This window comes from Erithacus rubecula, assembly GCF_903797595.1.
Source record: "Erithacus rubecula genome assembly, chromosome: 2".
Taxonomy (NCBI): domain Eukaryota; kingdom Metazoa; phylum Chordata; class Aves; order Passeriformes; family Muscicapidae; genus Erithacus; species Erithacus rubecula.
The window spans coordinates 18,990,642-19,005,290 of record NC_136685.1 but is presented as its reverse complement, the minus strand read 5'-3'; the positions used below and the strand labels follow the sequence as shown (position 1 = coordinate 19,005,290).

At 36.0% G+C, this 14,649-nt stretch overlaps 1 protein-coding gene across 3 annotated transcripts in view; it reads right to left on the bottom strand.

Annotated features, from left to right (window-relative positions):
• Positions 1-1,676: 1,676 nt before the first annotated feature.
• The window catches only part of SH3YL1 (SH3 and SYLF domain containing 1), a 45,094-nt gene continuing 32,121 nt past the window's right edge, over positions 1,677-14,649 (bottom strand). The window contains exon 10 of one of the 3 annotated variants that reach the window (XM_079325677.1): positions 1,677-2,273. In XM_079325677.1, the coding sequence (XP_079181803.1) occupies positions 2,074-2,273 (200 nt within the window). In that variant the 3' untranslated portion in view covers positions 1,677-2,073. The remainder of the gene's footprint in view (positions 2,274-14,649) is intronic. The other 2 variants (XM_079325678.1, XM_079325676.1) reach the window with 2 other exon arrangements.

Genomic DNA, 14,649 nt, shown 5'->3' with positions numbered 1-14,649 from the left:
TCATGAATTCTGACAGTTTCATGGAAGAAGACACTTGAGATGAGTTAAGAAGCTTTAACAACTCTACACAAAGGCAAGTACACTGGCTGGAAAAGCATCCAGCATTCTGGAAATGACTGATGAAGTATTACAGCAGGATTCTGCTAGTGGATGCCTCAGCTTATACTGTATAACTAAAGTGCAGAAACAGGATATCATAGATGCAGGATTTATTCTTTGTGAATATCTGACACTATCTAGCTTCTGGGACTATCACACTATTATAAATCCTGTTCATGAGTCCTGATAGTAGCACATTTGGTGTTTTCTGGCTTAGGAAGCAAACACAGGTAAGCACAGAACCTGCTTTCTCAGCTCATATTGGCAGATGCTACAACAATCCTTCTAAAGGCACATATTAGCATTTCCACTGCAGATATATGAGGTTGCATAACCCTTCCCACTAGCTGGAAAATATTTACAAAAAACACGTGCAAACAGTATGGATAAACAGATGGCAGTGGTATCTATTTGAAGACAGATTTCTGTCTAAATTATGAGGCAAAGCATATGAAGGATTTTCACTGAAAGGTTGTAAATGCATTTGACTATGGATTCAGTCTCTTCTCTCTCATTTTGAGTTTATTTATCAAAACATATTTTGGCCCAGTTGGAAAGAAATACAGAAACATTTGCCAATGAGTAGAACTGAATGACTTCCTAATGCTAAGTCTTCATCTACAATAAGCTTAGCCTTATCATTCTGATGGGATAACTTAAAGCTAAAGATTACCTGACAGATTAGTGGATCATAACAGATCACCTATAACTTGGCTGCTGGAAAGATCACACATACTAAATTTCTGGTCCTCATAGAAGAAACAAGGATTTAATATATTTTCAAGTGGGGAAAAGATGAGACTGATGGAGCATAATAATCATATTGCCATTAACTCCATATAAGAGGCAAATTCATCATATTCAGCATTGAGAAGGGAAGTAAACTGGTTCAAAAAAACTGCAAGTCTCATTCTGTCCTCTTCTGATTTGTCAAAACAACTTTAAAGGCAGCATCTGTATCTGTAAAATAAAGTTGATTTACAAATATACTCAAAATGAAATTGAAATCTGAGTATGATACTGCTATCCATTACTTCCATATTTACCCTACAGAAACATCTTCCCTATTTTACTATTATAAATACATTCTATTTACTCTGTAGTTTAGTTTATGTTGCTCTTTCCTTAAAGATTAAACATTCAAAAAGTTTTGAATGGGAAGAAGCAGGAAGAATTCAAGCTCACTTGTGAAACAGAAATGTCTCTATCTTGTGGATAGAGAGATCTGTGGAACAAGTTCCTACAGGAATCAAGGATAAGCCTATATGTTCTATGAGAGACTATTCATGCATTTTACTAAACAAATTTCCAGAAGTGCTTAAATTCTCCTAAGGTGAGGGCAGTATAAGACAAGCTATCAGAGAAGCTGAACTGTTTAACTGCCACAGAGTTGTTTTAAAAAAGATCTTTGTAGGCCTAACAATGAGAACAGTTACAGACCAGACATAAAGTAGTTACTAAAACCCTGCAATATCTAGAGTGATTTTAAAACCAAGTATGAAGGCACTTTTATCTACCACACCTGTGAAAAACCACCTGTATTTACTAAATAAACAACTCTGACTCAGACATGGTTTGAAGCAAATTTAAGAGCATTTATTAAGGAAAGAGACCATAAATTACAATTTAATAGAAATCAACATTTTTTTTCAGCATATCTCATTCCAAACCATTCCAAATTTTTCCCTCGTGTAAAAAATTAATCTATACAGCAAGACAGAATTGAAACTATACACAAGTTGGATTACTTTTTATGGGGCAACTTCCTCAAAAATAAAACACTCATAAATTGACTATCATCTACTCTTTACTTAAGAAATAAATTCAAGGGATAGTTATGGTCATACAAAGCATTTAATATGTTTTGGTTAGGATAGTATTGATCAAAAATCTCATTTTAATAAAATCTGAGAAGTTAAAATATATTTTTCAGTGTAAATATATTACTACCTCAACATTTTATTCTGTACAAATTTAGTTGTTACTTATGGCAACATAATTGGCTGGAAAGATGCCAGTTTTTCCTCCTATACTTCCTTCCCACCAATCAAACTGGGAATTTGTTTTAGTTGTCACTGTGATTCTGTCTCCAGCTTTGAAAGTCAAGTCACCTGGCTGTTGTCCTTCAAATGAATAAAGTGCAGTCACTTCTACTGGATCACTCTGAGAGTTATCTGAAATTAAAGAAATTAAACAAAAAGGAAGTTATTAAAATGAAATTACTAGTGCCCACACACACTAGTTCTTAAATAGAATATTCTTAAATGACAGTAGAAAAGAGTGAAAAGAGCCCCTAAAATAATCTAAATGAGCATATAAACCAATGATGAAAAATCCCCTCCACTTCCACTATAATCTTAGGAGATTGAAATTTGAATTATAGCCTATCAGCACAGTCTATTTAATAAAATAATACTCTATACAAAGTAAAGGTCAGCCATTTTTCTGTATGTCTCATATGCTCTGAGACAGTGGGAACAAAAGTTGTGTGTTGAAGAAAGCACTAATGTTTCCTAAATGATTGCTATCAGAGCCACTGCTCAGGTCTGAGTTTTGGTTTGTGTTCTCTGTGACAGCTTCTTCGTAGAAACTGCAAAATTCACAGGAGAAAATTTGATTTTTTTAGTCAAAAATCAGGGTATAGGATGGCAAAATACAAAATATCCATAGCACTTCCCTTCTTGTTCCATAGGTTTTGGAGTGCCTGGGATTTTGGCATATCTCAGATGTTAAACAGTACACATAAAATGTGCCAGTGGAAAGAACTGATTATAGTTTGATATCCTGGAAGTGACTTGGTTTGTATAGTGGTATTATGACCACATATACAAATGAATTTTATTCTCTTTACACCAGTCTCTTACATAACTCTTTCAGTCCTCAGCTGGGGCTGGAATCATGCCATGAGACTTCTAAAAAAGTTTTGAATCTATCAAAATCTTGGATACTATTATCCATCCTCCATTTCTGTAGAAAAAATTTAGCTAATATTTATTATTTAGCCAATGTTTATTAACACTGAACTTCTGATCCTAGTATCTTAAATTTAACAATAATTATATTTTTTCTCATTTCCTTTAACTGTCTGAACTATAGGAAGTAGTTGCTTTAGGTTAATGTAGATTTAGAAAACAGTTAAATCACATGAGTGAATCTAAGAGTGAAAACTGGAAGATTAGTTAAGAGGAAATAATGTTTACACAGTCAGGTGGAGAGATTTCAGGATGTATTGCTAATATGGACAGGATGGCTGCATAAATGCTCAGGCATGCTAGATTAAAGGCTTTTAGCTGCACCTTCTTGCTGTCAAAACTGCTGCTGTCAAAACTGAATCCAAACCTCTCACTAGTCTATATACATTGCAAGCAAAGAGCTACAAAGTGTGGTGAGAGAAGCATTGAAACAACTTTTTTACGTTGCTTTTAGAGTCTGTCTTAAGCAACTGATACCCACAGATTTTTTTCTTTTGGTTGCTTTTATAATTTCAAAATAAAAAGGGAAAAAAAATTCCCTAAGGCTCACAAACACAAAGTGTAGCCAAAGAGAACAAAGAATAATAGACCACAAATGTATACATAAAGAGCACAGAGTTTTTTCCCCCAGCACCTGTCAATATATATATGTTCATTCTACAGGTTAGTGCTTTTTCTTCATGATATGCAATTTTAACAATCACCAAAGACTAACAGAAAATTATTTGTCCATGAGCTGATGGAGATTTGATTGCAGAGAAGTCAAATGCCATCTTTCTTGATCACACAATACCTCTCTCCTGATATCTATAATCATGACCTATGGTTGTATACAACACTATTTCTTTTACTGTGAAAATAAAACCAAATTTATCAGGTCCATATCTCTATTAGTTACTGTTATGAAAAAGGCAACATTGCAGCTTTTCTAAATAGCTCTTTAACTGTCACATCTGAAACTCTGACAGACTGAATATTCAGCAATTACATGATTTTCCACCAAGAATTCAAGCTTTTGATGCATCTGGGATGATTGATATGATATGATACATGATATATGCTCTCATGCACAGTATGGTTTGAAGCTAGATATTTTGATTAAGGAAATCATAGAAAAACCCATAGAAATAAAACATCAACTTTTTACTCCTAGCATTAATAGAAGAATAGTCAGAAAATACTGTGGCCCAAGATCATTTGCTCCTTGCAGTCATTTAAAAGCATTTTTCATCTTTACTTCTGTCAGCTCTTTCAAAGGCATTTCTACTTAATTTTCCCTAGCAGCCTTTTCCCATACTATAGTTTAGTTTCATTTTATTTCTCATAAAGATTCCAATTTCCCAGCTTTAATTCTGTAGTTTTGTAGCACAATGCAGACAAAATGCATATTTTTTTTGCCTCCAGAGTTCAGCATCCCATGCTTCATATTTATATGGAATATCCCAACAATGAGGTACCTTAAATGAGTGCACCATTACGAAATCTACCACACAGATTATAAGGAGGATCTCCTTTTTACTCTCATTGCCCATTTTCAGTTTTATATAGAAGGATTTTAAATACAATTGCTATATTCCACATGAAGATTGCTGAATGCATATACAGAAACAACAGTTGCAGCTCACACAAGATGGTGCTACAGTGCTACATATAGCATATGATACTAAAATTGAGATTCATGAGTATGCACACTGCAAGAAAAACAAACTACACTGTGGAAAATCTTTATTTGTTATTGCTATTTGAATACACACTTCCACAAACACAGTGGTCAAAACAGAGATATAGACATTTTGGTTGAAGACAAACCAACCAAAGTAGTCAGCATATATATTCAATGCTCCAGCATACACAGGTATGGCATGTGCTTGATGACAAACTTCCTTGACCACAATATCCTTCCATTTTATTTATCTTTACATACCATAGTGATTTGAAGATTTTGTGAAGGACCACTGCTATGGATAGAAAACTTGGTGGGGTATAAACTAGAGTGAATTTATGGCCTCTTGGGTGTGTTACAATACAGTCCCAGAGTGAATGAAAGAGCAATAAAGCTATTTTTTAAAAAGTTGCTCCAGAACAACACTGTCTACATTTCTGTGACTCAGTTAAGAGTGCCAGTCATTGACTCCAAGGCCAGCTGGCACACAATGGCCACACACATACCAGTAAACACTGACCAGAGAGATGAGGCACATGCAAACTGCCCACCGGTTCCTATACTGGAGTGACAACCAAACCACATCTTGGAACTATTTGGGAAAGTGCAAGGTGAGAATAATGCCAGGGCACTTTCTAACAACCCAACCACATAAATAAATGAGTTACAATACTTGGGCCCAGGCCTCCACATTTTTTAATTTACTAGCAGATATAGTAGTCACTAGCTTCACATTCCAATGAGAGCTTATAAAATATTAGTAAAGCCATAGGCTGTTTCTAAGATTGGTTTTTAGAGAAGAAAAACCATTTGTAACCATTTTGGCTCGAGCTTCTGACACTTTCAAAACCCAGATCTAAGGTGGAACACAAAATAGTTGAAACACTGTTCAGCTGTGGGCCCCAAATTTAATTTTACTTGCATAGATGCCATCATATGTTTGATACTGAATATCTTGCAGAAGATGTGCTTCTTTTGGCCATGGCCACAGAAATAAAACCAAAATAAGTTTCATGTACTTGAGGTTGGTGGTGAGATTGCTAAACATCCACTTTGCAAATTTCACTAATTGTCAGTAATTTGAGAGCTAGCATGATTTTGTGGGTCATCTGATGTAATACTGATGTAATGGTTTGATGCCAAATGGCAACTAAGTGCCACTCACACCACACTCTCCAGCCCCTCAGTGGGATGTGAAAGAGAACTGGAGGGTTAAAGTAAAAAACTCTCATGGACTCATGGGTTGAGATCAGAACATTAAAATAATTTAAATAAAATAATGTTTTAAAATTAAAATTAATTAAAAGGAAAATAACAAGAAGAGAGAGAAATAAAACCCAAGAAAGCAGGCGATGCAATTGAACAGCAATTGCTCACCACCAACCAGATGATGCTCAGCCTGTTCCTAAGCAGGGACCCCCCAGACAGCTTTTCCCCAGGTTTATATACTGAGCATGACTGTGGGATATCCCTTTACAGTTGGGATCAGCTGTTCAAGCTTAATAGAATTCTCATTGCTTAAATGAAGACTTAGAAAACTAAGCAACGCCAAGACCCTGTTTGTGCAGAAGTAAGATAAAACCAACAAACAGACCAAATGATGGAAAACAACAAACAGATCAAGCAGATGCAAAAATCTGCACTTTTGAAAACAAACATATCAAGTGTCAGAAAGGTTTAGTACACTGTTCAGAGGCACTGAAAGGATCAGGAATTGCTCATAGGTTTAGTATGAAAGATATAACTGACAGTGAACAGACAAATATTGGTTCTTTACCCATGATGGGCTTTTGCTTGGAAAAGGTTAGTATAGAGTTTATAATCAGAGTTCAGGAAAGAATCCAAAGAACTAGGTCAACTACTGGGTCCATTCCAAATCATAGTAAAAAATTATAGTTGGTGCTATTAACATTTCTTCACTTGACAGGAAATTTTAATGCCAGCCTTAGAAAATGGTCTGGACAACACCATCTGCTAAGATACCACTGTGAGTGTAAATACTGTGTGTATACATTTATTGGTTACACTAAAATGCCTGAAGGATGTTTGCCTCAAATGATCATATTAAAAAGGAAGACTATTATCAGGCTCCAACCAAACATGTTAAAGAGGAAAACAACCATTAGCTTAATTCAAGGGCTATACATGAGTCTGTGCCAAAAAGGCAAACTGTATCCTAGGATGCACTAGGCAAAGTACTGACAACAGGAAAAGGAGGTGATCTCCTTTACTCAGCACTGGCATGGCCACACCTGGACTGCAGTCCAGTCTGAGCTTCTCAGTACAAGAGAACCATGGACATGCAGGAGACAATCCAGCCATGTAGAAGCTGCCATTGGAGCAACTCTCCTATGTGGAAAGGCTGAGACAGCCTAGGGAATAAAAGGTTTATCAGCATCTATAGATATCTGAAGGCACAGTAAAAATAGGCAGAAACAGACAGTAAAAATAGCCAGTGATGTCCAGCAGCATGGGCACATACTGAAATACAGGAGATGCTGACTGAACATCAGGAAACACTTTTTTATTCTAACAGTGACTAGGTAGGTTTCCCAAAGATGTGATGGAGTTTCATTTGGAGGTATACAGAAGCTACACAGACCTGGTCCTGCTTGAGCAAGGGAATTGGACCAGATGATATCTAGAAGCCTTTTTTAACCTCAGACATTCTGCAATTTGGTGAAACACTTCAAAGAGACTTTTCAAATAGCTACCTGAAAGTATTAAAGGAACATGAAAATTTGTAATTGTAGGGAGTTTGGACTAGAACAGCTGTAATCAAAACCCAATACAATACTAAAGCAACTCACACTGTCAGCATCACCTGATGGTCAGGCCAGACAGAGCAGATTTCCTGTCAGACACTGACTAGCCTGTATCCAGCTAGGGGAGTGCCAGCATGGAGCACACCTCATAGGGACCCACATCTCTCTGAGGATGTGACCTCCTGGCAGGGCCTTCTTGTCAACATATGGATCAGTGTGTTGTAGGGAGTTGCACTGGCACACAAACAAATCAGTTTAGCCTAGGACTGACAGAGCAACTCTGAGATGGGAGTTCAGTAAAATAAGGGTCTGAAGAGAAAGATTCATTGGTGGACAAGCAATATCAAAAATGAAATGAGGCAGTAAATGGCAAGAGTATGTCAGCATTTGCTGTGTTCCTCAACAGATGGAGCTAGATCTAAAAATGTAAAAGGTAACACTGGCTCCTTGCAGGACATGTGAAGGACAGAAAAGAGAAAAAATTGTCTTATGGCTTATTCTGAGCCACGTGAGTTACTGCATTACAGTCAAAGCGAGCTTTAAGGGAAGAACAAAAATCTTAGTATGGAATCCACAAAGTAACAGATATTTAGCTTCTGCACTCACTGTTTCTAGAGGTCTTACAGTCCCTTCCTCCTTTATAATGCCTTCAATAAAGCTTGAAATGAAGGGTGGATCTGTAGGGGAGTGCTTCTGGTTCTGTTTGAACTCAATAAGCCTAAAGGTCTATTGAGTTTTATTTCAGGTAGGATTTGGATAAGGACTAAAAAACCCAGAGAGAAACATTTTATGCTGGATGCAGCATATCATACATTAGAATATGAAAGGCAAGGGGTTGGCAAAAGAAATGGTGTATAATAAATTCTGAAGGCATCAGGGTAACTACTAATGACAAGGACAAGCTCCTTTCTGGAGTGTTAGGGCTCATGATAGGAGGAACTGAAGAACTAAATTTCTGGCTTGAGAAATGCAGCAGCACTGAGCCATGATGATGCCTAAAGGCAGGCAGAGAAATGGTTAAAGCTCAACTTTGAAGTAGGTGGGTGAACCACTAAGTTAAACCTGTGATGCTAACCAGATTGGCATGAAAGCTAGATCTGTCAGAGGGTGCTTTAGTTCTGTCTGAGCTCAAAGACACACTTAACACGAATGCCAGTGGGGGAATGTAAAAGATGGACAAAATGATAGGGCAGGAAATTAACTTTCAAACAAGAACTGAATCTAGATGACAGTAAAGAAATATTGAATTTGCAAAGGTCAGAGAGAAGGATGTTGCAACAATTGAATCATAACTGGAAAAAAGCATGGATGCAAGTGGAGTCAGAAAGAAAAGGTTGCATCTTTAAAAGAGTGCTCAGAGAACATCTATAGGTCTCATTGCTCCTATAGTGAAAATGAAAACTTCTAAAGAAATTCAAGTTGAAGAACACATGAGCTGTGCAGTGATCAGCAAGAAGGAGTTTCAGATTCTATTTGACAATTTTATCTTGAATTCTTAATTAGTCAACAAAAGAATACCTGAGTAAAGGAGAAATGGAAATAGTTCTTTGCAGAAAATGTTATCTAGCAAATTAAAAGCACCAAAGGATAGCTAGCTGGGAAAACTTAGCAGAAAAATAGAGGGCTGAATAAGGAAGACTTCTCAGTGAGACACCCAAAATACAGTTGTAAAGGTGATTACAGACATAGCCCAGCAATAGAATTCAGGGATCATAAGTACTACCAAAGAAAACAGAAGATGAATATTAATCTATCAGGTTACACACAAAATGAAGGAATGCAATTTCTAATATGTGACTATACAAGCATACAAGCAAGTCAGCAGAGACTTGGAAGTAACAGTTACTTTTACATCAGTGAATGGCTCCCTTCCATGTTATTGAACTAGATGTCTCCAAATCAGAGTCCAAGTTCTAGTGCCCAATCACACTGGCATTATTGATGCTGATAAATTAGCAAAGACTAATTTATCAGCATAGATAGAACCAATGGCTTGAACTGGGAGCAAGAGAAAATGCTTTAAAGAAGGTGAAGAACATGAAGAACTCCAAAACAAAATGAAAGAAGATGAGGTAACAGCAATACAATCAACCTTGGACTTCATAAGATGAAGGATGAGATGATAATACTGTGAAGAGATATTATGAGTTGGAAGGCTAAAAAGAAGCAACTAGACCAGATAGATACCTGGGACAGAGAGAGAGAGAGGAGATAAAACAATGAGAGTCTTCTGCATCTGTGAAAGCTCTCAAGTTTAGAGAAGAACTGAGTAAAACCATTGTATCTGCATCAGTATCCTCCTGAAAGATAAACAGTATGACCTGGTAAGAGGGGACAGACACTGGCTATGACCTGAATGGGCTAGTAATGCAAGGCCATACAGGTGAGACCAGCAGCTCATAACTAAGTGAAGCACATCCTCTGACACCTAGGCCAGAGTCTGGTGTGTTGCGAGGTAATAAACTGCCTTTTTTGCCACTTCTCTTTTTATCCCCATTAGTCATCTGGGAAGGTTATTAAGCTGTATTCCCCTGGTTGCTAAGATAACTTTCATAATGTCTAGCTCCAAGTAATCCAGTACTAGCACACCTTCTTTTTTTCTTTTTGTTTGCCAACATTGGCCTTTGGTCGAAATCTTTCTTTCTTGACAATTATATGCTTGACTTATGCTTTTATAGTCAAAACCTATTTTTTTATGCCTTCAGAATGTTACACTAAAAATAAGACAGCTACCACATCTCAGTGATTCCTTACTCCATAAATGCAAAGTCGTGTCAGTATCTGAAAGAATACTTTTATGCAACTAAACTTGTCTCCTTAGAAACAATGCAATGGAAACAATTTCATTTATGTTATAGCAGTCAAATTTTCACTAAACTCTGAAAACACAGAAAAAGATACTATCATATGTAAGGACATCAAGTTTAAAAAGTACTGAATTCTACATTTTTTACTACATGCACATATAAAAAATTAATCTCTTTTTACAACTATTTTTTCCACTCATGACTTTAGAAAGCAATGAAAATGATGAAAACTGCATCAGTTTTCTGTTATTTAAATAAGTATTCTTTTATTTAAATAGAAAATACAATAGAAAATAGTTTGCAATGGCTGTGACTACCATTTTGAATATCTTCTCAAATTTAAAAACCTCTTGCATACATTATGTAATACTTTTATGAAAAAGGACTGGGTCATTTACTTTCTGGAATGTAAACAAAGAATGAAAAATTCCAAAGTCATTAAATATTTAAACATCACTACCTCAAAATGTCCCCTTTATGACCACATACAATAATGAGATCATGGCAGAGGCAGTATCTCATTCTATATGAGTTTTTGAAAATTGGCATCTTGGAGATTAAGATGTCATTATGTATAGTTCACTGAACATGTATACTTTCAAATATTTTGTCGATGAAGAAGTTAAATGCAAATAATATTCCATTATCTGATGGTGTCTGAATTTCAAGGCTTTACCATTTGTAAATGGTTTCTAACAAATTTAGGTAATATTGGCCCAAAGTTTCAGCTTAGATCCACAAAGGTGATGTTGAGTTCATGTTCACAGCTAGGATGCACAAAAGTCAAATTACTAAGTTATTCAAGTTACAATGTCACGATAAGCAGAAATAAAAATTATAATGTTGAGATTCACTTATTGGGCCTTATTGGGCAATATCCATTCTCAGGTTTTACCATTGACTATGTCCAAAAGCCTGATTAGGCCTAAAACAGCAGCATCTTGGGAAAGTGGCAAATGATCTGTTTAAAAGCTTATGAAGGAAATGAAGTAAGGAAAGTCAGAGAAAGGATAAAAGAAAGTGCCATGTGAATTACAGAGAATAAGAGGTCAGTAAATTAAAAGATTTCATGGCTTTCTTCTCTTGTGACAAGACAAAACATCAGCCAGTGAGGACTAGGGAAAATGGAGTAAAGAACATTTTGTAGTGTATTATACACTGTGACTGCAGAAATTAAGTTTCAACTCTCATATGGCAACAAAATACTACACATTCTAATGGTTACTTAGAAAAAGTCTTCAAGCAACTCCCATTTAGATAGAAAAATAGTAGCCTGTTTCCTAAATACTAAGTCATGAAAAAAAATTTCAGTTCTTGAATCACATCAGTATAAAGATGAGCTCTTTTCTCTACCCAATGTGCTCACTTTCAATATTCTTAGCTCTCATCTCTCAGCTTTTAGCTTAAGAAAAATGGGGTTTATCTCAGCTTCTACAGCAGAACAGACGTATACTTACAAATTTAATTTTAGTTGTTTCTGGACAAATAACAAACCAAGTGTTTGTTCAACCAAGCCTTACAAGTGAAATCTCAAATGTCCTATTCCCATTAAACTACTAATTTCCTTAATGGCCTTTTTAATTTTGTTTCTTTAAATGTAAACTCATCTCAAAAACCCTCTGCATGCACAAAACAACAACCTCATATCTCACTGAACAGATGTTTATGAAGGCCTAAATATGCACAGTAGATTTGATATTTTACATCTACAGGTACTAATCTACTATAATCAGATATATTCTGTACAGATACTTGAAGTATGTCATATGCCACCATTGATCCAAATAATCCCCAATAATGCTCATCTGATCAAAGGTCATGAGACATGATATTCAGCAAATCACACTGAGAACAAATAATCTCTTGTTTAGCTGTTTCTTTATCAATAACTATGGCTTGTTTTTGGACAAGCAAACAAAATCATCTGTATTTCTCTACTTCCTAAATAAAAACTTCTTAAGATGCTCAAGTATTTAAATTCAATACTGAAGCCTGCAAATCATTTCTTCTTGACTAAGGAAGTGAGGCTTGACTTTTTGCATCACATGAGTTTCACTGTCACTGGGATAAAACTTTAAATGCCCCACATTTGTGCTCAGTTAAACAAACCTACTCTGAGGAGGGAGAGAAGACATAAGCAGCATTATTCTATTCTACATTCACTTATAGGCAAAGAATTATTTTATTCCTGGAACAACTGAAGGCTGTTTTGTTATAGCAGCTGTAGATTTAAGGCAATTTCAAAATCAAAGAATGGCTTGGCTTGGAAGTGACCTGAAATCCAGATAAATGGCATCTGTAGCCCTTCCCTTGTGCACTCCATCAGTCACTCCATCACAGAAGTGGACTGGATTGGTCATGCAGGACTTGCCTCTGTTGAAGCCATGCTGGCTGTCTCACATCAGCTCCCTACTCCCTCTACTAGTAGAGTTTGTAGGAGGATCTCTGTTCCATGACTTTCCCAGGCACAGAGGGGAGCTGACAGGTGTGTAGTTCCTGGTGCCCTCCTTTCCACCCTTTTTAAAAATGTGTACCATGTTTTACCTTTTTCAGTCACCTGGAAAATGTATTCAAGGTACATTGATAATACTAAGGAAGGCCTCTATGATTTCAGGAACTACCCTTTTTAATATATTTCAGTACTAAATGTACACCCAAGTTCTTGAAAGGAAAGCAAAACCAGATGTTAAGCCCTTTTCCACTTCCATGAGGACTGTCTCAGCAAACCCCATCTTTTGATTCAGTTGCAGTGCTACATATTATGTATTACTTTAACTGGGCACTTTGTCCAGGTTTACAGTGTTACAAAGCCCTCCAGTTGATTTTCAGAATAACTTAAAGACTACATTCTCCATTAACAAAGAAATGGTGGCTGGAAAAAATTATTCAAGGCAAGGCTAGTCACAGGTGTTCCATATAAGGTACAAGAACCTCAATTTTGCAGCAAAGCTCAACAGATAAAAAGTTCATTATCAGCTGCAATCTGTATGCATGGAATGAGATATTTACACATTTTTGTAAGAGACTCACAAAACCCAGGAAAGTGCTTATGTATTTTTGACCCCTTCTATAAAAGCTAGAAATGGATAATTTGAAAGCAGATTCCATATTACCAGCTCGTGTTGTTACTGAACAGTGTCATGTCTAGCAAACAAAACTGGTGATTGAAACAGACCTGACTATATTTAAAGTTTAAGACACTGTGCAAATTTATCTCATTCTGTATGAAACGTGTTTTGCTGGTTTTGAGTTTCTGGCCTACTAGGGAACATGCTGGCTCATCATCTTCATCTGCTGATGGAATGCCTTCTATCTTTGTTTCAGCACACTCAGCTTTTGCATTAAAGAAGTGCCTTTTTTGTTAAGCATCTGTGGATGTATTTCATATTTAGGATATAAAAAACTCCCCTATCTCCTGCTTGGAAGAGTCAATTCCATAACAGTACTTTTGCTGATTGCTTTTTGTTATTTTTTTCATCTTTTCAAAAAACAATTAGATTTTCATTCAAAGTGAAAAGGTCAAATAAACCATATCAATGTCAAGGGCTTTATCATGCTCAAGACTACATTAATGCAAATAACACCTATGCTGAAATCATATTGCAAAAGCTGAGATGCAATGCTAAGCACAGCCTTCATATTCTGAAAAGCAAAGTACAGTGACAAAAACTGAGCTCTGTTTTATTCAGGTCATACTGATGATTTAGGAATGGTCTGGGGCACTTTTATGTTCTCCACATTTCCTCTGTGCATACCGAGTTAGCATCTCAATCTCAATACACTGTCTCTGCATTTAGATTCTCAAATCTCTGTACAGTCAGCTTCAAAATTTCTGTCAAGGGTATTACTGGCACATAAGCTGGTTCACTTGAATAGAAATCACAGCTTTTACAACAGCCTATAGAGTTTCTGCCAGTTTCTTAGGGTAATGCTTTGTGAAACACTGATTGAAATTTTTTTTTTTTTTTTTTTTTTTTTTGCTTTGCATGGATAAACACTTCTTTGCACTGGCTAGAAAAATAGTTAAAATAAAAAAATTATATTAAAAAAATCATGCTAAATAATAATACTGTACAGGACCTCATTTGAAGGTCTGTTCACAATCCTTATCTTCAATGTTTAAAACTGGTTGAGAAAATAGCAGACCAAGAACAGAAAGCCTGTTTTCAAGGCAAAATGAGAATGAGCTTCAAAGAATAGAACAAATTAAAGATGTTACTATTGCCATGCAAAGGAATCAGACAGAAAAGTACTTTTGCTAGAGAACTAGGAAGCATGGGAAAAGAATAATTAATCTTGATAAGAAAAAAATACAGATGAAAATGAGAGTTTCAAATCATTGT